The sequence below is a fragment of the Calypte anna genome, chromosome 1 (assembly GCF_003957555.1).
Source record: "Calypte anna isolate BGI_N300 chromosome 1, bCalAnn1_v1.p, whole genome shotgun sequence".
NCBI lineage: Eukaryota > Metazoa > Chordata > Aves > Apodiformes > Trochilidae > Calypte > Calypte anna.
The window spans coordinates 51,244,279-51,269,956 of NC_044244.1; the positions used below are offsets into that span (position 1 = coordinate 51,244,279).

At 38.6% G+C, this 25,678-nt stretch overlaps 1 protein-coding gene across 8 annotated transcripts in view; it reads right to left on the reverse strand.

The window, feature by feature from the left end:
- The window catches only part of TNRC6B (trinucleotide repeat containing adaptor 6B), a 142,251-nt gene that overhangs the window by 107,822 nt on the left and 8,751 nt on the right, over positions 1-25,678 (reverse strand). For all 8 annotated transcript variants that reach the window (XM_030468447.1, XM_030468490.1, XM_030468480.1 and 5 more), the window contains 2 exons: positions 16,812-16,884; positions 11,997-12,086 (listed from right to left, as the gene is read on the reverse strand). In XM_030468447.1, the coding sequence (XP_030324307.1) occupies positions 11,997-12,041 (45 nt within the window). In that variant the 5' untranslated portion in view covers positions 12,042-12,086; positions 16,812-16,884. The remainder of the gene's footprint in view (positions 1-11,996; positions 12,087-16,811; positions 16,885-25,678) is intronic.

Here is a 25,678-nt window from a genome sequence, read left to right on the forward strand (position 1 = left end):
GCTGCAAATTGTTGAACTCCGTATTTTATTATTTCAACGCTTTTTTTTTTCCTTAAAAATCCAGACAACTATGAATATCTAAATTTTGACAAAGAGTTTATATATGAAGTGTTCTAAACCATAAAAGACACTACTTTATGTAAGTCAAAAACGCTACTCACAATTAAATACTGAATACTTAGGGTTTTGTAAAATTAAATATACCAGGAAGGCTTTAGACATAATAAACAATTCCTGGTTTTTTTCCAGGAGTACAAACACGAGTTACTAGTTCCATACTGTTCTTTCTAAAAATATTTTCCATGAGAACTTAAGGGATTAATGTGTAAATCTAATCTGCAGTTCCTAGATAAATTCAGCCACACTCTGAAGGGTCAGAAAGTTTCAATGGCAAAAGCCTCACCTTCCCTGAAGCCTGATCTCAGAAAGCACATTTTCTTATGAGATTCAACATCTTCATTAGATATCCCAGCCCACCAAAACTGAACTGAGTGTAAAAGAAATCAAACATTTTCTCGGGAAAATAAAAGATGGACGCTTCTAACAAATCCAATACTTACTATGAAAAGCTACTGAAGTGTTTTACCTTTCTCTCTTCACCAGTTATAGAAACACTACTATCACTACTTTTCCCCACTCATTCCAGAGTTCCTTTTCATAGCTGTAATGTATTCTTTTCTATAATAAGTAGTTCACCTGCATTAACAGGAGATGAAGACTCATGTTTTTATCATTTGCTAGCATCAGAAGCAAACAAAACCTGAAAACCTGATCTAGCATACAACTAGACTCTGATAAGTTCTGCTTTCTACAGGTTGTGGCAATTTATTTCCACTGCTTTACGTTATTTGTTAATTTTAACACCACCTCCTGCAGGCCCAGTTAAGGACTGATAAATTTGATGTTTTGTCCCACCCACTGCTTTACCACCAGTCTACCTTCCCAATCACCATCAGCAAGAGCAATTACTGTGAACAGGTCATCACAATTTCTTCTGTATCACTAATACTTTGCTTTAAGTAGGATTGCACATCCTAATCAAGTAATCAGCCACTACTCACTACTGCCAGCAGCGGTGGAATCCCTATAGGTATCAAGCAGTTACAAGAACTTGTTAGAAATTTCAGTGACAATTTGAAGCTTAAAAGAAATGCAATGACTGCAAGGGAAAGGAAGGCTGAGTTACCTCCCCACCTAGTTTTGTTAAGAGCACTTTGAACAAAATGCATTGGAAAATATTTTACTCATTAGAAAGAGATTAATTAAATTTTTTATTTAACTTCTCTTAATAAAAATCAATGCAATTTAGCTGCAAACTTGTTAATAATTTTCTTTGCAATAAATTAGTGTAAAATTATCATCTCAAATCATGCATAGAATAGCACAAACTGGTTAGCAAAATTAGTCCAAAAATGTATGATTAAATATTAATGGGACTTGACATGAAAAAAATTTAATAAAAACCCACCAACAACCACACACCTTAGAAAAAGTGATTTGATCTTAAGGAATTTTAAAAAATATCTCCCAAAATGAGAAAAAGCAAAGCATTTTCCTAAACTACAAATGTGAAAGTCTTCAGAGAACAAATATCTGGTTTCAGGATTTTGTGGTATTGTACAGCATTGTGATGTTACTAAATTTTTGTTTGAACCTATTTTTGAATAGGTCTTTTTACCACCTTTTTCCTCTCAATTTTGCCAAAGAGCCATCTCAATATATAAAAAATAATAGCACAAAACATAAACCACCTCCTATCCTACTCACTATTTTCTTGGGATTTTCTAATCATCTAGAGTGAACTGTGGTGTGGTATTATCATCATGCAGTCCTAACTGGCTTTCCTGTTAGTAAAAAGAGAAGTAAAAAACTTACTAATGTACTCCTACTGCTAAATCACCATATTCAGTACTCCCTCCTAATAATTTTGCATGCTAATACACTTCAACCACATAGAATTACTTCTAAAAAGCACTAATCTAATACCTATGTTAGGTATATGCAGCCTCGATGAAATATTACAACATTAACTATATATGCCAACACACCACTAAAATGTGTATCATCTTTAAAGAACAGGTAGGCAGATTAATAATGACATCTTCAGTAATCATTAAGAACACAGAATTTATGTAACTCAGAATATAAATTTAAGTTTGTGCTGGTTTTGTCTGAGATAGAGTTAATTTTCTTCGTAGTAGCTCCTGGGTTTTGGATTTGTGCTGAAAACAGAGTTGATAACACAGGGATGTTTTGTTTACTGCTGAGCAGGGCTTAGACACAGTCAAGGCCTTTTCTACTTCTCACACCACCCCACCAGCAGTAGGCTGGGGGTGCACAAGAAGCTAGGAGGGTAAACAACTGGCCAAGGGGATATTCCACACTTTGTAATATCAAGTTCACCATGTAAAGCTACAGGAAGGAGGAGGAAAAGGAGGACATTAGCAATGATGGTGTTTGTCTTCCCAAGTGACCCTTATGCATGATGGAGCTCTGCTATCCTGGAGATAATGTTTCACCTAAATAACCACCAGTGGAAAAGCTAAAGTGGTCAGAATCCCAGCCACAAATCATACCACATAGAAAAGAAAGCTTTTTTTTTAAAAAAAAAGGCTTTTTTTTTTTTAAGATAAATTCTTTAGCTATAAACTATTTAAAATACAACAACTCACATACATATATTTATCTAACTTAATATGAAGGCAATTTGAACTACACCTAGATGTTTGTAGCAAGACACTTTCACCAATAACATCTTCAACCACCAAAAGTAAATATTTAGGTCACTCAAGTTATAGTATGGCAGGATATCTGGAAATGCTACTTGAAAACTTAACTTTGAAGCTGCCAAAGCAGATCTGAATAACAGTTCAGCAATCTCAGACACAAAATGCATACAGTATGCATGTAAGCAAAAGTGCTCTCCTTTTCCTGCATCATACAGCTGATGATGCTCTCTACCCATTTCTTAGTGTGTTCTGTACATGCATAGTATGGATCTCAGAAAAATCTGAATTTGGTAAGACACAAGTAATTTCCATCTTTTCTTTAACTTTCTGTATTATTCTTCAGCTAAAGATCATTAGCATTTCACAAGTCATTAATTTTTGCTGACTTCTGCAACTCGGAAAAATATCTTTTACACTTCTGTAACCAATTTTTTTACACTTTCCATATAGGGAAAAAAACAGCCCAACAGCCCTTGAACAGTGCATCTTCCACCACTACTTTTAACAGCCACGCATATGCAGCCCAGTGACTCTATTTAGTCAGCTCATTTTACAGTTAATTTACTATTTATGGTGCAGCTACACAAAAACAAGTGATAGCAGTTAAAGCTGACATTGGTGGCTGTTATTTTGGTACATATGTTGTTAACCACCCTGACAGAAAAGAGAGAAAATATTAACTCCTCTCTTCCACTTAGATTTGGAAAGCTGGACAATGCAATGTCATATAAAGATGGCAGAAAGGAACAACAAAATAATACTTTTAATGACTCAAGAAAGTAGATGATAATCAGAATTACTGAAAACTAAATTACACTTTAACATTACACTTTCAATTACCTTCACTACCACACTGTTTTCAGCTGTACTAAAAAGTACTGACTGAAAGTGACATAAACCCAGTGCACACACAGAGAGGTCCTGAAATCATTCTGCCTGAAGAGACCTGACCAGATGGGCAAGGAAGAAAAAGAAGAACTTTTCTTTCTGTGTTCACAGAAATCTATTGTGTGTATTTGAAACACACAGAAACTGAGAGCGGCTCAGAAAGCTCCTGAGCAACAAACAGCCAGAGACTAAGAGCAATTTGTTACAAGCGTATGTTAACACTGCTTTAAGCCTGTCTTGGGTATCCACGTTTGACCAATCTCAAGAAGGAGAAATACAGGCTATTCACACTCCGAGTGTACAGCTGCATCCCAGTTTCTCCAGTGACCAGAATGTAAACCCAAACTAATTTTAGTCACAAGGGAGCCACTGACAACACTGCTTGCTCGTATAATTTTACCCAATTTCTCCACATTATTAAAGATTGCTAGATACCTGACAGACCACCAAACCATTAATACATCCTCTTGTCTTGGGGGCAGAACCTGGGCTTTTCTTGATCACATACAATAAAATTTTCCATCAAGCAAAAACACACACACCACAGGAATAAGTTACGTCTCTAGGAATCACACATGGTAACACAGTACACCTGTTGAAACCTACCAATATGATTCCAGAATACTTGTTATATCCGTTAGCAACCCTAATTCCACACAGGCTTACTGCACCTGTAGACAACTATGTAGACATTCTCTGTAATACACTATCTTGTCTACTACCCAAATGCCTCTGTGAACACACCTTAAACCAGTGGCAGGAAATGCTGGCATGCTTTTATTGTTGCTTTTGCCCTTAGAGAAACTGATATTGCACAGTGCCTTTTGGTAGAGTTCAAATGTCCTTAGTTGTCCAAACAGTCTCATATCCACTGTCATGATGATGACCATTATCCTGTTTTTACTTTCAAGAATGAAAGGTCTTACTCACAAAACCCATATCCACTTGTTGCACACCCAATGAGAAGAAAAAATTTTGAGGAACTGAAACAAGTTCATGCCCATGTAGGTCACTAACTGAAAATAAAATTGTCCTTGAAGGGTCATAAAAATGTGTGAAGTTAACAAGACCAGTGAGTTTTACACCTTTCAGTTATTTAACCAAACTGATCAGCCTACAAAGTATTTGGAAGGGTAAAGTAAACTTTTACTGTCTGTGTCTCAAATTTCGCTTCAAATACCCATCCTATCAGTCTGAAAGAAAAGAAGAAAGTAAGACATTCAACACTTCTGCATCTACAAGATTTTATTTTAAATGGCTGATTATATAGAACTCTAGTCTGTCACTCTGACATGGACTAAAACCACTGCCAACAACTCCATAAAGCCAATACTGAATTAAGAGAGATCAAAAGGCAACGTTCTAAAAAGTTGAAACCCTTCAAATTGTGTACCAATAGTACCCCTGGATAACATGAGCCATTTTGGTGGCAGAGCAAACATTCTCAACTCTTTCTGTTGCCAAAATCATAGTGGGATTATATCATGTTAGCTCTCAAATGCAGAACTGCTTTTTGATTTTTCTAAGGAAATATTTTTTTGTCAGTTTTGCTAAGGATTATAAACTGCTGTAATCAAGTGAAGAAAAGATGCCATTGGCTGAGAAAAAAACAAGAAAACATGAAAAAGAATAAACCCCTGAAAGAACAGCAAAGGTGAGTTTAAACTGAGTTTTAGTTAAGACTGAAGCTTTTTTCCCTTTAGAAACCAGAGATACACACTTGACCACTGCAATGACTTTCCATGCCGTTACATTTCCTCCACATGAACTGTACATACAGAAAGGTTGGATCAAACGACTGTATGATGACAGTATTTACAGATCTCAAAGTAAATTTGGCAGATGATGGTATTTTCCAGGAGAAAGAAAATACAATATTGCATTAACCTTTTCTTCTACGCCTCAAAACCATTTCAAGGCATTAGGAGACTAGAGTACAGAGAGAGACATCTTTCAGTTTAGCATCTACCTTTTATTAATGTTAGTCTTCACTATTGATATGTGGGTTTCAAATGAGTGACTTATCTTGCCTCTGTAGAAACCGGTACACCCAACTGGGAAAAATCTTGCACCTAATCCTGAATGTTCATGCACATTGGCCATCCTTTAAAATCCTTCAAGTAGCACTGTCTGTTCAATTCCATGTTCTTTTCTGCAAAGTCCTCTACAATTTTATCTTGTTTATAACAGCTGTTTTATAAAGCCAGCAGATCCTGACAACACACTGAACTGGATTTGGTGGGAGAGAGTTAAATTTCTCCTCAGTAGCATTTTCTGCTCCTCAGACTGCCCCACCACAGCAAGAAGGCTGGGGGTGTACAAAAGGCTGGGAGGGGACACAGCTGGGACAGTTGACCAGAAGAATATCCCATACCACATGAAATAGGACTTAGCAACAAAAGAGATGAGGGGGAGTGTGTGCGTGTGTGTGTGTGTAAGTTGAGGGGCTACCATTCACATCTCAGGGACAATCAGGGCACCGATCAGTTGGTGGCAAGCAACTGTTTTTTGTTTGCATCATTTATTTTTTCTTGGGTTTGATTTCCTTCTCTGTAGCTCCCCCCCTTACTGGTGTGGTTCGGGCTTTTTTCTTTTAGGGTTGGTTTGTTTGGGTTTTTTGTTTATTTTGGTTTTGCTTTTAATGTGTTTTACCTCAACCCATTACTTTTTTCACTTTTACCCTTCTGATTTCACCCCCCCATCTCAGATGGGGGAAGGAGGGAGGGGAAGGCAATAAGCAAGTGGCAGTGTGGTGCTCAGTTGCCAGCTGGGGTTAACCACATACCAGAATTATAGCTCTTTGCTGCAATGCCCTGAATGTTTTAAATCCAAAGTTATAAACTCACAAGGTGTTCTGTTTTTTGCCCATGTAGAAAGGTCCAAGAGTGTAACATTTTGTAGGAAAGTCTTATCAGGTTCCTTTGGTCGTTACAGTGTTCAAGACTAAAAAATAACCCCAAAATTGCTGTTCCCTCTAATAGACTATATGAATTTCCCTTCAAAACAAAAGCATGGCATAACACTTTAAGCTTTATTAATGTCATTAAAAGGGCAGATACTTTATTAACTCAACGTTTATAGTAATTTCACTCTTTACTGAGAGATTAATGGATTTCATAAAAAAAAATTTACAGGCAAATATTTTGGTTTTGAAACTACTCTCCTTAAGATAGTTGTAACATTTTAAGGCTCTAGAAAAATTGAAGTTAGCAGAGCATCATGATTATTACATTGGCTTATGTTGTTAAAAACAATTTTAGGCTCATATCAGTTTTTAAGCTGCTATCTTTCAGAAGAAGCATAAGTTAAGTGTCTTGGTTAGGCAGAACACCCTCTCCACTCCCTGACTTTCCTGAACCCAAGGGAGAAGCAGCAGCCACACAAGTGAACTGAAACCTACTCTGACTTATTGGGTATTCTCAAGAAAAGTACACTGAGGCTTAAAGTTCACATCCTCATAATTCTTTACAAGCCAAAGTTTTCAGGAGTAGCAGGGATTCACATTGTGGAAAAAACATCATGTCTGAAAGCACAACATAACAGGCCAGCACTAGATTGTAAACCATCTTTTTTTTATTACAGTGAGAAAGCATTTTGTTCATTTCATTACTGTATAGGCCTTCAAGCCTCAACGGTTTAAATTATTTAGTACCATCTGAAAAGAAACCCAGTTCTGTATCACTTAATATTACAAGCCCCAGAGATGTAGGTGTCAAGGTTTTGGATGCTGTGTTAATTATGCAACTAGGATTTTCTTTTTACTATAATATTTCTAAATCCCACTCAGTGAAAGCACCAGCCTAACACCTGCACTACTGGCAACATCAAGCAATATCCATTATGAAAGAGAGCACAAATGCATGTAGTGGAACACTTGTGCTTTTAAGAAAGATGGCTCCTGACTGGCAACACTCCCGCTTAACAACACTTCCTTCTGAACTTTAAGCTTGTTTATAAAAACATAAAACTTAACGTATCAAATACAAATACTATTCAGGCAGGCTTAAGTTTCTTTATGCAGTGACCATAAAATGGTGCAATTCAGGATCCTCAAGGCAACAAGGAGGGTGCACAGCAAGCTCACAACTGTGGACTTTGACCTCTTCAAGATCTGCCTGTTAGGGTAGCATTGGATAAGGCCCTGGAGAGGAGAGCAGCCCAAGAAAGCTGGTCAGTATTCAAGGACCACCTACTCCAATCCTATGAACAATGAGTCTCAACAAAGAAAGGCAGGCAAGATAGTCAGGAGACCTGCATGAATGAACAATGAGCTTCTGGATGCACTATGATGTCAAAAGAAGATCTACAGAGGGTGGATGCAAGGACAGGTAGCCTGGGAGGAGTGCAAAGAAGTTGTCCGAGCAGCCAGGGATCAGATTAGGAAAGCTAAAGCTCAGACAGAATTAAATCCAGAGCAGGACACAACAGGTAACAAGAAAATCTTGTACAGGTACATCAGTACATCAGTGATAAAAGGAAGATTAGGGAAACTATACTCAACTTCTTTTGCTGCAGTGTTCACTGGCAAGGGCTCCGGCCACACCACCAGAGTTGCAGAAAGCAAAGGCAAGGACTGGGAGGAGAGAGATTCCCCCCACTGTAGGAGAAGAGCAGGTTTGAGACCACCTAAAGAACCTGAAAGTACACAGGTCCATTGGACCTGATGAGATCCATCGGTGGCTCCTGAGGGGGCTGGCAAATGAAGCTGTGAAGTTGATTTCTGTCATATTTGAAAAGTCATGGCAGACTTATAAAGTTCCCACTGCATGGAAAATTAAAACATAACCCTCATTTTCAAAAAGGGAATTCAGGTAGACCTAGAAATACAGGCCAGTCAGTTTCACCTATGTCCATCGAGATTATGGAGCAGATCCTCCTGAAGGCTCTGCTAAGGCACAGAGAAAACATGGAGACAGTTGGTGCCAAGCAACATGGCTTACCAAGGGCAAATCATGCCTGATAAATCTGGTGGCTTTTTATGAGGGGGTCTCAGCATCAATGGACAAGGGGAGAGCAACTCATCTACCTAGACTTGTGCCAAGCATTCAACACTGCTCCAAATGACATCTTGGTCCCTAAACTGGAAAGATATGGAGTTGATGAATGGACACTTGGTGGATGAGGAATTGGCTAGATGGCTGCACTCTTAAGAGCAGTGGTCAGAGTCCCGACATCCAAATGGAGACAAGTGACAGGTGGCACTGCTCAAGAGTCAGTACTGGGACAGGTGCTGTTTGACATCTTCGTTGGTGGCATGACCGTTTGCTGAGGACACCAAGCTGTGTGCAGTGGACACACTGAAGGAAAGGGAGATCATCCAGAACGACTCTGACAGACTGGAGAGGTGTGCTCATGTCAGCCTCATGCAGTTCAGTAGTGACAAGTGGAAGGTCCTGAACATGAGAGTCAGGGCAATCCCAAGCACAATTACAGGTTGGGTGGAGAATAGATTGAGAACAGACCTGAATAAAAGGACTTAGAGAGGGCATCAGTTGATGAGGAGCTCCTCATTAACTAGCAGTGTGCATCTGCAGCCCAGGATGCCAACTGTATCCTGAGCTGCATCAAAGAAGCATGGCCAGTAGGTCAAGGGAGAGGATTCTCCCCCTCTACTCCATTCTTGAGACTCCACCTGCAGTACTGTGTCCAGTTTTGCAGTCTCTAACACAGGGAGGACATGGAACTGTTGGAGTGAATCCAGAGTAGGACAAAGATGATCAGAGGGCTGGAGCACCTCTCCTATGAAGGCAGGACGTGAGAGTTGGGGCTGTTCAGCCTGGAACAGAGAAGACTCCAGGGAGACCCTATAGTACCTTTGCAGTATCTGAAGAGGGCTTACAGGAAAGCTGCAGAGGGACTTCTCACAAGAGCATGTAGTGATGGGACAAGGGGGAAAGGTTTCAAACTGAAAGAGGGTAAATTTGGATTAGATATTGAGAATAAATTCCTCACTGTGAGGCTGATGAGACACTGGCACAGGCTGCCCAGGGAGCTTGCATCTGCCCCCTCCCTGGAAGCATTCAAGGCCAGATTAGATGGGGCTTGGAGCTACCTGGTTTAGTGAAGGTGTCCCTACACATGCAGGGGGATTGGAACCAGATGATCTCTAAGCTCTCTTCTAACCCAAACTGTGTTTCTGTGTCTCTATAAATTTTTCTGAAGGATATTTTGTTAGAATTTGGTAATACAGTCCAGTTCTTTTCCCTTTGTCAGGATCCTTTTTTGACCCCTCTCAATCTCTTCCTGGCAGAGGGCAATTTTTTTTTTTTTTGGAAGAAGTTATTTTTGTCAGACTTTTCATCTGTTTTTCTAGGTGAATGTTTATACCGCTATTTTAAGTATCAGAGATCCTTCTGAACCCCACTCAGTTTACTCTGTGTTCTCAAAAATACCATAATATAAATATTCTCTTGCCTTGACTAGAATTTTTTTCTTTGAGCCTATAAATGATGTCTACAGAAGCCATCATCTTCTAGTATTTTATTTCCTAAAAATATTTAAGGACATCAATTACTTTGTATGTTAGCAGCTCCCTTGAAGTTCTTCTCAACCTTGTAGAAGTTGAGTCTGTAGCTCATAGGTTTAATGATATTAGCTAATGTTGATTAAGCACATCCAAAATTTTTCTAAAAAAGTCTTCAAGGTGGGGTCTCTTGAGAGTGGAACAGAGGGGGAGAATCATCTCCCTTGACCTACTGGCCATGCTTCTTTGATGCAGCTCAGGATACAGTTGGCATTCTGGGCTGCAGATGCACACTGCTAGTTCATGAGGAGCTCCTCATCAACTAACACCCTCTCTAAATCCTTTTATTCAGGTCTGTTCTCAACCCATTCTCCACCCAACCTGTAATTGTGCTTGGGATTGCCCTGACTCTCATGTTCAGGACCTTCCACTTGGCCTTGTTCAACTTCACTCACTTTGCTTGGGCCCACCTCTCAAGCCCGGCTTGCTAGATCATGTAAGCATATCTAAATTAAAATATTCAAAGCCAGTCTAAAAGATTTGGTTTGAAATTTAAGCTCACTGAACTTTTTGAACACCTAATGCTGGAACAGAGACAACCTTTGCCATTACACCCTGAGCAAGAATGGAAAAAGAAAGTTATGTGTACAAACATACAGACACAGGAACCTTTGTTCAGATACATACACATACATACAGACAGATTCTCTCTAGTGAAAAGAGAACACCAGTAATCGTGGTAATAAACTCAGTAATTAATTGCACCATGATGTTTCCTCTTACATATCTACCTCTCCCACTGAACCTTGTAATCACATCCGTGTCAAGAGATGCATTCGATACTCTGGATAGCTGCAGGTACATCCACTGTTGTTTTTATTTGTCAGCTCCTAATCTACTGAAATTTCCTTTGAAGCTATTTATTAACACAATTCCTGAAGTACATGCAGGAAAACTGCCAAATCCTCTCTCTAATAATTAATCACTGCCTAACTTGATGCCTACAGCTTAAAAACCACGTAATTGCATGAAACAATGATAGTACCTTTAAAAAAAAAAAAAAAAGCTCCTGCTATAAACCAACCAATTTTAATTTAGTCCTTCAGTTTTTCACTTTTTGAGCCAGTCTCTTACAAGAAACTACAAACAAGCTAACAATGATTCAGGTTTTCATGAAATAAAGGAGTCATATTTTAAATACAGATCACTTGCAAAAGCTAACACTAAGTTCTTGAGACAATCAAGACTATAAAATAGATTTATAAACCTATAGAAGAACAACAATTACTACACCACTGTGTAAATCAAACAAATGACCCAACATCTGCATCTTCAGGAAGCAAGCAAAAAGCAGAATAAAACCAACATTATATTCAACAACACACTTTATAGCTACTTGTCCCAACAAAGCATATTGAGAATCAGGGGTACCTTCAAAAGCAATATCCTATCCATTCTCAAAACTAAACACACACAGTTAAATAAAAGGAAACAATAAAAAGAACACCTTCAGTATTAGATCAGTCAGCAATCCACATGCCCTGACCCACTGCACATAAGGGTCAACATACCTAATACTGTGAGTTAGTTGAGAGGGTGGGTAGGACAAAACAAGGGTTATATTTCTTTACAAGAGGGTAAAGAGTTCCTTTTTTTCCTGGGAGTGCCAAGACACATGTTCTAATATTTAGCAGACACCAAAAAAAAAAAATCTGTCTTTCTAGAGGCCTTTAAAAACGTGTTTGTTTGGGTTTTGTTTGTTTGTTCTTAAGTCTCCAGAGTAATAAATAGTAGTTACTTGCATGCAGGTATTTATTAAAAATACCACCAGCAGTCAATGTCCACTCCACATATCCCCCATTTCAGCCAAGCAAGCATTTGTTCCTCCAAAACACAGTGGTATTTATCTCACTGACCTTGGGACTGCCTTCCTCCAGTATTTCTCCCTCATCAGTTTGCATGGGAACAGGATCTGTGCAAAGCTCTGCAGAAATGCAAAATACTGCCTAAAAAAAACAAAACAAAAAAAGATTGTTTTAAAACAATTATTTTTTTACCTCTAACAGTGTTATGCGAGATTGTGGTGCACATAAATAATTCCAGACTATGACCTTTAATGTTCTCATTCTGCACATATCGCTGAATTTGTATGTTTTACACAAATTAAAAAACTGCTACACAGGACAAGATAAAAGTTTACTTAATATAGAGGGGAAAAACAGCACTAAACAGGAATATACTTTATTTTCAATTTTAAAATGTGTCATTGCTGAGTATTTTATATATGCACTATGTTCACCCATTAGAACTACAGTCAGTAAGGAATATTCACATGGACTAGAGCAACTTTCACCTGTTAGGAAATCACTTTTGTGCATAGCTTCACAGATTTGGCCTGAAAAATTTAGACTTTCAGTGATCCCAGAATACCTCTGCATTCTTTCTTTGTTTTTTTTTCCTTGACCTCATTCTATAAATGAAGATATTCTAGGTTCTAAAGGGAACTGATAGTGTCATTCATCATTTTTAATCTAACCCAGGGCAAGAGCTCCGAGTGTTTCCAATATTCAACACTACTTGGTGATTTTAAAATCTGTTTGAAAGTATCAGTGCAGTTCCAAGTAAAAAAATCTACACTTCAACCTCCATTCTTACAATTGTAAAGCAATTAACAGAAGAATGCAGTACAGTTAAGGAGACTGTGGTTACAAAGATTAGAATGTCTTCTATTACAGAGGATGAGCTATGTTTCAGACATAATAGATCAAATTAATTAAGTTAGGAGGTCAAACACACCAGCATAAATTCAGGAGGAATCTCTGATTCTTAAAATGCAAGATGTAAGCTATCAGCAAATCTATTAACATTCCAGCTATGTCAAAAATAAGGGCTCAGGCTGCATTAGAAAGTCTCTTAAAGCCAAGAACTGTTGATCTGTAAAAGCAATCCCTTTCAGGATGCTGGAACTCTTCAACTGCATCAGCATGTTAAATTAATTTAGCCTTGCCACTTCTTTTCTGCACCTGTCACCTTCACAGTAGTTAAACTCCAAGCTGGAAACTGAAAACATTTCCGAGGTTGTAAACTGTTCATCCAGATGTACCTCCTTCACTTAAAGGAGCCTGTTCATAAGGTAAGACTGCCTGCACTACCAACTTCTTCTGCATGTGAATAGGTAGCTAAAACTTTCATGGTTATTAAGTGGACACAAGGAATGAAGAATATGTTCTACAAACACAAAAAGCCTGAAGCTACAAAATGTTACATACAACTCATAAGATCTTATAATCAACAACCTATTAGGATCATCATATGTTCTCATGCAAAGCATGAGAGCTGTAAAGACCTACAGCATAGTAATTTCCTTATCTGGGGAGAGGATGAAGCAGAACTCTCATCCAAATTCTCACATAAAAAAATATCTTGGGTACTAAATGCCAAACAAGACTTGTACATGCATCTATGTCAAGATCCTCCTTATATAACATATTTTCCACTCCCAGGCTACCTCCAGCTCTGCAGCAGAAGGGGGGGGACAGGCCAGGTGGTCCCTGTCTGTGGTACTTCACCACCCTGAGTGTCTGAAACCCACTGCTGAGCCTCTGGAGGCCAGAGATTTGGAACATGGACTTTGCAATATCAGATTCAAGTAACTGGGAGGCTCCATAGATTAAACAGAAGCACCACAGTTAAGACAGATATTCTGATGAAAACAGAAACAGCTTCAGTCAGAAGGATTGCTCTGGCACTGAACTGGCTTCAAACCAGGGAAAAAAGCAAGACTGAATTTGAGCTGGAAAAAAAACAAAACAAAACAAAACCCAAAAACAAAACAAACAAACAAAAAAACCCCCAAACCAAACCAAAAACAAAACACCAATCAGGCCAGGCCATGACCACTCTTAATGTGGACATCTGCCATGTTTATTTTCTGAGATATTGCTCACTACCAGAGGAATGGAATACGACAAAATCTGACACCAGCTTTTATATATTACTCCTGGAAGAAGACAAAAAAACCTACCAAACAGTGTAGATCAGAGAAAATAAAAGGCACCAGAACTAGAAAATTAATAAAAAAACAGAAAGAGTATCAGAACAGATATAAACAAGCTCTCTCAGAGAAGAGATATTAAATGCACTGGAACTCTCCATAGCTCAGAGAGCAGAGTGAAAAATAGAAAAAACCCAAAAATCTATGGAAAAGCAAATGTAATGGAAAAGAAAAACAGCGTTTATTCACTCTTCATTTGTCCTGTAATTTATGTTTTATCGGCTTTAATTTCAAAACATAGATCGTACTATTTCATATCATGCTCAGGGTGAACTCACACTGGATGGCAAAAAGTTTTAAAATGCTCTGTTATTTACTACAAAAATTCAGAAGGGGGAAATAAAATCCACCAAAGCCATCTTGCAGCTGGTGTAGGAAGGCCCTAAGCCACAGACTATAAAAAGCATTTTTTCTGAATGCTGCTACCCTCCTATTACACTTCCTTCCAGCTTTTCAGGTTACAAAACATCAGGCAACAAGTCCTATTCAATCCTATGATTTTCATGGTCTTTCTGCATGCATGGCTCCTTGATTAGCTGTATTCCTGATTACTTGCCAAATGTTTATTGCCAAAAGCAGGCATTTGAGAATTCCTATGTCCATGGGGAACTACCTCTATGACAGACTTTTATAGCAGTCATTTACTACTGAGGATGACTTCTCAGTCAACAAAGTAACTGCTTTGTGCCAGCAAGTGAAGAACCACACAGTTGGTTTCTACTGTTGACACCGTATCTTCAGCTCACTTACTTCTAAGTAGAGTCACACATTATGTAGTATACTTTGCACACAAAGGAAAGACAAGCAATCAAAATTTCTTCTAGTGTCCTGTAGGACTGGAAAAAACAGGGAAATGCAAATAACCATTTGTTTCTAGTATTTATGTGACTTGTCAGGTTCCCAGGGGATAAACATATGCAAAGTTTATAGCCATTTAGATTTTCATGACATCTAAAGTTACCCTTGGAAAAGGTAAAAAATACCACAATTCTCTTATTCATTCTTGCATATGCCTACCAAAACTATCTTTTTATTTACCTTATGTCTTCTAGAGAAATTAAACAACTTTGGCTTGAGTGAGGACTCCAAGGAAAATATGACAAATAGCAATGCACAGATACGCCAACATATGATGCACATCAAAGTCTGTAACAGCTTTGTCTGTGAAATATCACAGTAATAAGAATCTATTCTCAAAGGCAAAAACACTTGCTAATGCAAAACCAGCAGCAGTTCTTAGGAAGTTTAATAGCTCCTATAGCACTGTCCTGTTCTGAAACAGTATGACTTTGGTACAATCCAGTTTGATATTTAGTCCTAATTATGACCTGTCTCTTTCTGCACCAAAGATATACACATTTCATTAAGTGGTATCAAGATCATGGATGCATCTGCCAATCAAAAATTCAGTGTAAGTGAAACAGTGCAGAGCATGTTAGGGAAACTCTCTTCACTACTGCATTCTAACTTACTCTAACAAGTAAAAGCCATGTCAAATTTCCAAATACTTATAAAATCCTGAAAAGTAGTATCAGTGAACAAGGTATGTCCTCAGGCCTCATTTCCCCCTAAATAGGAATGTCCACTGTTCAGAAACACAAGGTCCTCATTAGCAAGAGAGCTGGAATTGAAAGGTCTTCAAATTTTCTGTTCATCAACAGGCAACACTGGAACTGAGCACCTTATCTAATACACAGGAAGTTCATTCAGCAACACTTTTTCTTCAGATTGCCAGCAGCAATCAAATACTGACTAAGGAAGAAAACTGTTCTTCATTTCATACAGAAGAAAAAAACTACTTCAAGTTTCTGAAGAGTGCAGCTGCAAGACAAGTATTTATTAATATAAAACCATTTATTTCCTGTCTAAAATGGATATGACCCACTGGAAACCCCCTGAAGGACATTAAGGCTATGCAAACTGTCACCATTGCAGACAGCAAGCAGAAACTGAGGGTAAGTCTTAAGACACAAATACTCTTGGGTATTTTTTTGAGCACTAACAGGCACACAAAGGCTCTTCAAAGATACTGATCTTGTACACATAGCATGCTTGAAGAAAAACAGTTGGATCAAGGCATGTACTGCACTGAACTATGCCTTAAGTAAGACTGTGCTTCATACAATTATATTGATCTATCATTGCAATCATTACTATCTGCCTAGGTGGGCATACAAAAAAGTGATAATTTTTTAACAGATGGTCTAGCCATATTATATCATACTGCTACAGCTTTACATTACACTAAGTTTGTTAAGAATAGACAAAAGCAGCATAAAATTTAACACATGGAAAAAGAGGAGAATATTTCTGTCACTTTACATGCAATTTGACAGGTACCAAGATGAAAGTAAAAGCACCAAGAAGACAGACAACACCTGGAGGCAACTTCATTGCTTGCAGGAACTAACCACTTACCAATTCCAGTGGCTAAAAAAGCTCATAATAAATTATCAAAAAAACCCAAGAAAACCCCCAAATCATCACACACATAAAATTCAGCAGAAAAAAAATAAGCTGCATCAGGCAGCCACACCAAAAGCCATGTCAAACAACATGCTAGAAAGTATATTAAAACAATTATATATCCCATAGTTTGTAAAGAACTGGTATAAGCTAATGTACTTCTCACTTCCCACTTTCAAGAATACAATATTGAACATTGGATGATTTTTACCTTTGACAGTTTCCAAGGGCTGCCAAAGCCCACAGGGATCTGTCCTGGCTACATTCAGTGCAAAAATGAAACCCTGAAAGGAGACAAAAAAAGAATTTAAGAGGTTAGCCAACTGTGGGAATTACTGGGTAAAAAACATGTAAAAACGAAAGTCAGCAACCCTTACACCCAAAGCATTTAGAAAAAGCTGTTTTGTCTTTAAAAAATCATGTACAGTAAACAAAAAATTTTAAACCCCAAAGAAGCAACATAGTCCCACCTCCTTCTGCTGTAAACTATGCAGTACTGGGGAGACAGGTGGAAGGAGCTCCAGTCAGGGTTAGAGTTAATGAGAAAGGTATTTTTCTCCTCACTATTCTTCCACTTCAACAGCCACCACAGCCTATGCTCTTCAAAGGCAAGAAATTCACAGATATTTACAGATTGGGGAAAAAAAAAACCAAACCAAAAAACCCCAACAAACAAAAAAACAAACCACCACACTTGCTGAGCCTTTGACTCAAAAGGCTCAAGTTTTAGCAAATTTAGGCTTTTAGGAAATAAAGTTGCACCACTGCTGGCAGTGCATCTTTATCTCAGAGAAATTGTTAAAAACACGTATGCAGAAGTAATAAACAGTCCATCACCACACAACTTTAACAAAGTCAGTTTTGATAAAAAAGGAAGAATTTTTATACTGTGACCCATCAAACCATTTAAGATGTACCTTTTACATGTATCTATAGTATTTAGTCTGCTGGCTGATTAGCTCACATGGAAGCTTCCAGTTACAGCACTTACACTGAAGTCTAACTATGCACCTTGCAGGGTGCTGCATGACAGAAAATTCAAACCCATTCAACAAGAAATTCCCATTCAAAGGATTCACTGTTGCTATTAGTTTCTGTAAACTTTGCCACTAGAATCACTTGGAAAAAAAAAAGCCAACAAATAGAATGAAAATAATAACTAAAATGAATGCCATCATTTAAACTGGGCATTGCAAATTTTATCCATGCTGAAAATGTAAATTTTTTTTGCAGCAAGTTACAGTTCTCCCATTAATCATATTATCCTTTTCACAACAGCTTTGAACTCTTTAGTTACTACATGTAGCTACAAAACTGAAATTTGGTTTTCATTCAGAAATGAACATGCAAAGCATGCAAAAGGTGCAAAATAGTCTTCTCAATCACTCTGAAGTTGTTTTCAAGTGAAAAAACTACATTAAGTAGTTAACATTATTAAATAAATAATAATAAATCACCTTAATATTACGATATGTCAAAAGTATTAACAACTAGAGTCCATACCTAAATTTAAAATGTGTTTACCAGGCAAAGCGTTTTAAATCCGTCAAACTATAGCTCAGAAACGTATAGCTCAGGATACAGAAGTATAATAAAACTCAAACTGTTGATTAGCTTTTAGACTAAGTGAATGCATACCCTGCTATGAGTAAGAAGTCATAACATTTACTACTTTGTAATTGTTTCTCCATCTAAACAAAAAAGCACTGGTTTCATCTTAGTGAACTAAGTAAAGCAAGTTACATTTACTCGACTTCACTAGGCAGTAGGAGATTAAGGAAATACATCTACTGCTGAAATATATTGAAAATAATATGTGGAGCTAAGAGTTGTCTCTACGTTTTCAATTTCCCCTAATAATTTCCTAAACTATAGGGAAAAGAAAAATAGATTCTTTAATTGAATGTTAGATTATCATCCATCTCCCTAATACATATTAAAAATACCCTGCCGTGATATTTAATACACCATTATTAATCTACATAGTCAAGTACACAATACTTTATAGGTGGAGTCTAAGGCTGTTGTTGACTTAGCAGTTTTATCATGCATTTCTGACCCACACCTCCATCCAATTAAGGTATCAGCCATAAAGCAAGATTAATGAAGTGCCTGTGCAGTTTTTGACAGCGTAGAATCTGAAGTTGGAGGACAGGAAATGTTACAGAAGCTTTTCCCAGAAAGGGATTGTTGCAGGCTGGATACCGAAATACTGTGACATTAGTATCTAGCAAAAAACATACAGAGATCCAGCCAAACCACCACATGCTTATGGACTACTACTGTCTCCATAGGAAAAGACAGAACTGCTACTATTTATGCCAATAATCAGTTTTATAATCTGTCTTACGTTATTACAGAATCTTATTCATGAAGGAGTATAGATACCAACCCCTAACTGAAAAAAGCCTCTCATCAGTACCTATTTTTTAATAGATACAAGGAAAGACTCAACGTCCTCCTCCTTTACACTGACAAATTTAGACCTAAGTTTCTAGAGCAGGAACAATGTTAATTAGCAAAGACAAAGTGGCACAAGTGAGTAGAACCCAGTAAAAACAGCTTGGGTTAAAGACAGAATATCATGTGTAGCTAAGCAGGACTACAAAGATGTTACAGCAAGGAGAATGGAAACACCAGTCTGAACAGAATTTAAATACTGTGCATACATCCCCTCCTAATTCAAGTCCTCAGAATAAGTATCTACTTCTGCTGACAGCAAAGGCTTTAGGTGGCATTAACCAGCTTGCCTGGACTGCACTGGAAAAACTTTAGCCATGAAAGCAGGCACAGTTTGATAGGTAGCCAGAGGGGAGGAAAAGGAAAAACAAACAAAAAAAACCACCCACAATTTATGCACCATTCCTCCTCTGACAGAACAAAGAGGAGAACCTCCCCCCCTCTAAGAACCGTGACAGTTCCTAACCAAATATTAATCAGCTAACTACAACATTTACTTATTAATTCATGCACCCAGACACAATGAAAGATCACACTTAGTCTCTATTATCTTGCAATAACAGAAATAATTCACGACCTACTTACTCCCAGCTTAAATATTAAGTCCTGTCCTGACAGACTAGAACTGTATGTGCATAGAGTTCAGCTCCCCCATATATTCTGTGTGTATTTCTAGTTCCAATACAGTCAAGCACAGCAATTTTCTTAGCTGGGCTAGGGAACCTATAAAGCAGCAGAATATCCTGTACTCCTGGACAGGACTCCTAAAATAGCTTTTTTCTATTATTTTTTAGGGTACTGCACATCTTACCCCGTTTGCACACCGAGTTCATTACGTTCAGCAAAGACCTCCTGTGTAATCACCTCACACAAGCTGCCTCTGCAAAAACACCAAAATATTCCAGGTGCACAGAACTGAAAGGAACAGGCTGCCATCAGGAAGGTATTTTCAAATTGTCCATCACAACCTTCCATCCTAATCTGCGAGAAACAGTGAACCCTGGTAGCATATGTGACAGAAATTCCTACTATGAGGTAAGACAGAAAAGTGGGAAGATCTAAAAATATTATTTCTATTCACAGCTGGGAAAAAACATGGGGCAAAACTGAATTCTTGTGTAAGAACTGACAGAATACACACAAACGTTTTCAAGGAGAGTGATTACACAGTTCTATAATAACTCCTAAATATTAAATGATCTGTAAAAACTAATCCCATTACCTATCAGTTGTTGGGTATTTAATTCTGTTTTGAAAGAATAACATATCAACAGCATGGAACTGGCTAACACTCAAACCCATTTCAAGTAATTCAGAATCCACCACCCTGTCTTAATCACAACAAGAATTAAATACTTCAGTTTTGGTTTTGCAAAACAGAACCAACTTCCAGGAATGAAAAGAGGTCCAGAACTACTGGTGTACAACTATACATCCAAGTTAAAATCTAAATTATTCCAGTTGCCATTATTAAGGAACCGTAAAAGAAAGTTTGTTGTGAAGGTAAAAACAGGTGGCAGGTTTCTAAATTCACTGTCACATCTTGTTGGCTTCTGCTCCTGCTTAGTGTACGGTATTATCCAAAGAAAGATCATTCCTGTCACTGGACAACTGGCTGCCATATTTTTTTCCTGAGCTTCTAGCATTAAGAGCTTTCTGGGCATTATTTCAACTGAAAAAAGTTCTGACAAGTAACAGTATATTTGAAGACAAAAAGAGGGTCTTTGCTACCAATGTGCCTTAACTGGCTGTTTGCTAGCTGGGTAAGTAGTCAACAGTAGCAAATTCTCATTTGAATCATAGTTCTGACTTCTGTTGTGGAACAATTCTGATAAAGCAACTAAAAGCACACTCTACTCAAAAGGCCTCAGGCTGTCTAAAATCACCTCACAAAATCCAGCTGCTAACATAACTACACAAAAACATCACATAGCCACTTAAGATATTGGGAAGTTGGCTTCAAGTCATTCGCAACTCCAGAACAATACAGAAATATTTCATACTTTTTCATCTACAGCACATGGTCAGTGTGACATGATTTATTACAAAAATTATCAAGGACAATCCAGGTCTCACTGTAGTATTCCTTTTCCACTTCACTTTTCAAGACTGAAGAGATAAATGCAACTTATAATAAATTAGAAACAATTTGGTAGAAGGAAAGATGCTACTGGTATTTGAGACAGGATTTACAACTGCTTTCACACCATTTAGAACCACCTCTTTGCTTTAGATATGGGAAAGGAAATCCAGAAAGAAACACTTGAAGAAAAAAAGGAAGTGAAGTTATGACAAAACAGCTCAGATGAATGCAAATAAGAAATAGCCTCTTACAAGAAAAAGTAACAGAACAGCACTCAGCAATGGCAGCCAAGTGCTCTAGAAAATCACTGTGGTATTTTCTCCAGCAAAACATGACACTGGACAAAATGTCTGTTATTTTAATTCAACGCTGGCCACACAACTTCATACTTTGTTCAATTTTACATTCTCTGCACTGATGTTATTTGTAATATAAGCAAAATGGTTCAGCTGTTAATGTAGATATGACACAGCCACTTTCAACAAGATAAATAACTCTAGCTTGGAACAGATTATCATGCAGCTCTTCTAAGGGAAAATGAGAACAGAAGGAGCACACAGAAATTGTCATTAACCTACATGTACAAAACACAAGCCTTAATTCATAGTACTTAAGTCTTTTAAGATCAACAGCCCAAATATAATTAGCAAGCTACTTTAGAAAATAGAACACTCCTGAAGATGTGAGGTGTTTTTGTTAAATGGACAATAATGCAACATGAGCAGCTCAAGAACACCCAATCATTAGAGAGTATGGATTTTTTTCTGTTAAAGACTGTCTCCCTTTCTGACTCAATGTTAAGGACAGGAGGATCAAAATTGTACTTCTCAAATCATATTTATGGGGCTTTTCCTGAGCAAACAAGCAATACTTCTTGTGTCTATATAATCTTTAGAAAAGCAAATTTTTCATTCACTTGATCACCTGGCTACTGGGTCAGCAGTTTCAAAAGCAAGAGTAAGAAAAGGCAGCCTTGGAGTGCACAAAAAAGGTCTTAAGGCAGGCTTTCTATTTAGAAAATCCTGTTTCTCACTCTTGAATCTGAAGACAGCCTTGAAACTTGAGCTTAAGACAGAACATTGCATTGCCACCTTCCTAGTGTTCCAAAACATTTATATGAACAACATGTAAGGTGCTAAATATGCCTCCTCTCACTAAAGAAAAAATAAATTGAAAACTGTATTTAAAAAAAATGCTTTGCTTACATCTTTTTGCCACTTTCTACTGCAGAGAGCAGCATAAAAATTCACTATCATGCTCATGCTGGCTTTGCTAAAGAATCCAGTAAAGGCTACAGTAAACTTAAAAGGTATTTGTCTCTGCTTTGCCTTACCAGCCTATCATACATTATGCATCACTTCTCAACTTTAATCAGCCCAAGGCTGTCCACAAGTTAAGTTTTTCAAAGTCCCTGGTGCATTTTCCCACTCTTTTCAGTGTGACTGAAGCATATATACACACTCACATTTATATACATACATATTTGTGTACATATGCATGTTTATGTAAGAAGTATCTTCAGAACAATTTCTACTGTTTCTCCTCGAGTCCTTCAACACTCCACACCACAGTGTTTATGGAAAACTATAGAAATGCATGCTGTTAGAATTGCTCCTAATTCTTGAATCAGACCCCATGTGCATTTATTTCTTCTCTTTAACTGTAAGCTCTTTGGAGCACAGAACACTTCCCCTGCTCATTCTTCTCTCCAACCTACTCTTGACAATCAGCAGCATACTTAAGAATTTTGGGGATGACTGGAGCATATACGAGCCAAAAATTTCTTCCTCTTCACATTAATGTTTTACCCACCCCACATAATGAAAGAAATTTTCTAGCAAAGTTGGAAATAAAAAACACCTCATTCAATTGTTCATCCTCCATTCTCTTCAGTCTTTCACACTAATGCTTTTCATGCACAAAAAAAGGAGCTATTAGACACTACTAATACGGTTTCTGCTTGTTAAGGGCAGCAATGCTCCGAATCCTAACAGCACACAAGCAGCCATTACCATGCATATTGCAGCCACCATATAATTTGATGATGCCCTGCTGGCAAAAATGGGGGTGCAGTCAAGATGGTTGAAGTGCCAGCAACCGATGTACACGAGCACTCCTAACACACAGTGCTGGAGCAAAACTACTACAATGGTAGTGAGCCTTTATTTCAGGAAATTTACAGAATTACAGAAAGTCTTCAGAATACAGAGGAGTAGAATTTCCAAGAGGAGAGGTGAAGAGAGAGAAGAGTAATTTTACGCTAGACCAGAGACTTTTAACATTTTTGTCCATCTTAAGCAAAATGATATGAGAAGTTTACCCAGGAAACTACAGGCCCGTCAGCCTGACCTCAGTGCCTGGCAGGATCATGGAACAGATCATCCTCAGTGCAATCACACAGCACCTGCAGGATGGGCAAGGGATCAGACCCAGCCAGCACGGGTTTAGGAAGGGCAGGTCATGCCTGACCAACCTGATCTCCTTTTATGATCAGGTGACCCGACTGGTGGATGAGGGGAAGGCTGTGGATGTGGTCTACCTGGACTTCAGCAAGGCCTTTGACACCGTCTCCCACAGCATCCTCCTGAAAAACTACCAACCCCTGGCTTGGACAGGAGCACCCTGTGCTGGGTTAAGAACTGGCTGGAGGGCCGGGCCCAGAGAGTGGTGCTGAATGGGGCTGCATCCAGTTGGCAGCCAGTCACTAGTGGTGTCCCCTAGGGATCAGTGTTGGGCCCGGTTCTGTTCAATATCTTCACTGATGATCTAGATGAGGGGATTGAGTCCATCATCAGCAAATTCGCAGACGACACTAAGCGAGGAAGGGAGTCGATCTAAGGGAGGAAGTGTCGATCAACTGGAAGGCAGGAGGGCTCTGCAGAGGGACCTGGACAGACTGGAGAGTTGGGCTGATTCCAATGGGATGAGGTTCAAGAAGGCCAAGTGCCGGGTCCTGCACTTTGGCTACAACAACCCCATGCAGCGCTACAGGCTGGGCACAGAGTGGCTGAGAGCAGCCAGGCAGAAAGGGACCTGGGAGTCTGGATTGACAGGAAGCTGAACATGAGCCAGCAGTGTGCCCAGGTGGCCAAGAAAGCCAATGGCATCCTGGCCTGTATCCGGAACAGCATCGCCAGCAGGTCCAAGGAAGTGATTCTGCCCCTATACTCAGCCCTGGTGAGGCCACACCTCGAGTACTGTGTCCAGTTCTGGGCCCCCCAGTTCAGGAAGGATATCGAGGTCCTGGAGCGGGTCCAGAGGAGGGCAACCAGGCTGGTGAAGGGACTCGAGCACAGACCCTATGAGGAGAGGCTGAGTTCTCTACAACTACCTGAAAGGAGGGTGTAGCCAGGTGGGGGTTGGTCTCTTTTGCCAGACGACTTTCAGCAAGACAAGAGGGCATGGTCTTAAGTTGTGCCAGGGGAAATTTAGGTTAGATATTAGAAAGAATTTCTTTACGGAGAGAGTGATCAGGCATTGGAATGGGCTGCCCAGGGAAGAAGTGGATTCTCCGTGTCTGGAGATATTTCCAAAGAGCCTGGATGTGGCACTCAGTGCCATAGTCTAGCAACCGCAACGGTGGTTCAAGGGTTGGACTCGATGATCTCTGAGGTCCCTTCCAACCCAGCCAATTCTATGATTCTATGATTCTATGAAGTCTACTTCTCAACAGCTCAACTTTAAACCTGAACACTATAAATAACTATACCACTGATAATCCTAACAGAATCATCCCATTAGACTGTTCATACCACAAAAGGCAACTCATGATCAAAGGCTTCCTTTGGAGCCAAAAGTAACAGTCAAGTCCCATATAACAGCACATTTATCAAACCCAGCAGTAGTAACTAAATTAAAACTGATAAGGTAGTAAGCACACATGTGCCCAGAAAAGGGGGAGGAGTGGCTTATCCAGTGAAACACTTAAATTACAACTTCACCAGTTACAAGAGTTAAAGGCAGCATTACTAAGAATCATTCATGCAGGTGACAGGATTGACTTAAGTTCTTACTATCTTCCAGCATTATAATTGGAAGGGAATCAAAATTTCCTGTAATAAATCATCCTCTTTTTGGTTTGTTTTTGTGGGGTTTTTTTGTTATCTTTTACAGTAGGAATTACACTGTTAGAAAATCTGCACCAGTGCAGCAGTACTGGTGCTAATTTCCTACAGAGGTCATGAAATACCAACATGTTGAACATAGGTTCTAGAAGTTCTAGACTGTGGCACTACATCATGTAATGGAGCTTTGGGTTCATGTTTATAGCCAGACTGAACCAAGACAGAGTCAGGAGGAGGCAGCACAGCATGAAGCTTAAGTCACAATTTTGTTATTTTTTACTTCACTCTTCGATGGTTTCTACCTCCAATTTTTCCAAATAAATGCTCTGTATTTATGGCATTTCTAATAACTAAAAGATGGGGTTTGCATTTTATATGAAGACATTCTGACTTCCTACTAACATGATTATACATATAGTGAAGTTGAAGATCTTAATGCTATTATTGTCAAAGAAAACAAATATTGAGTTG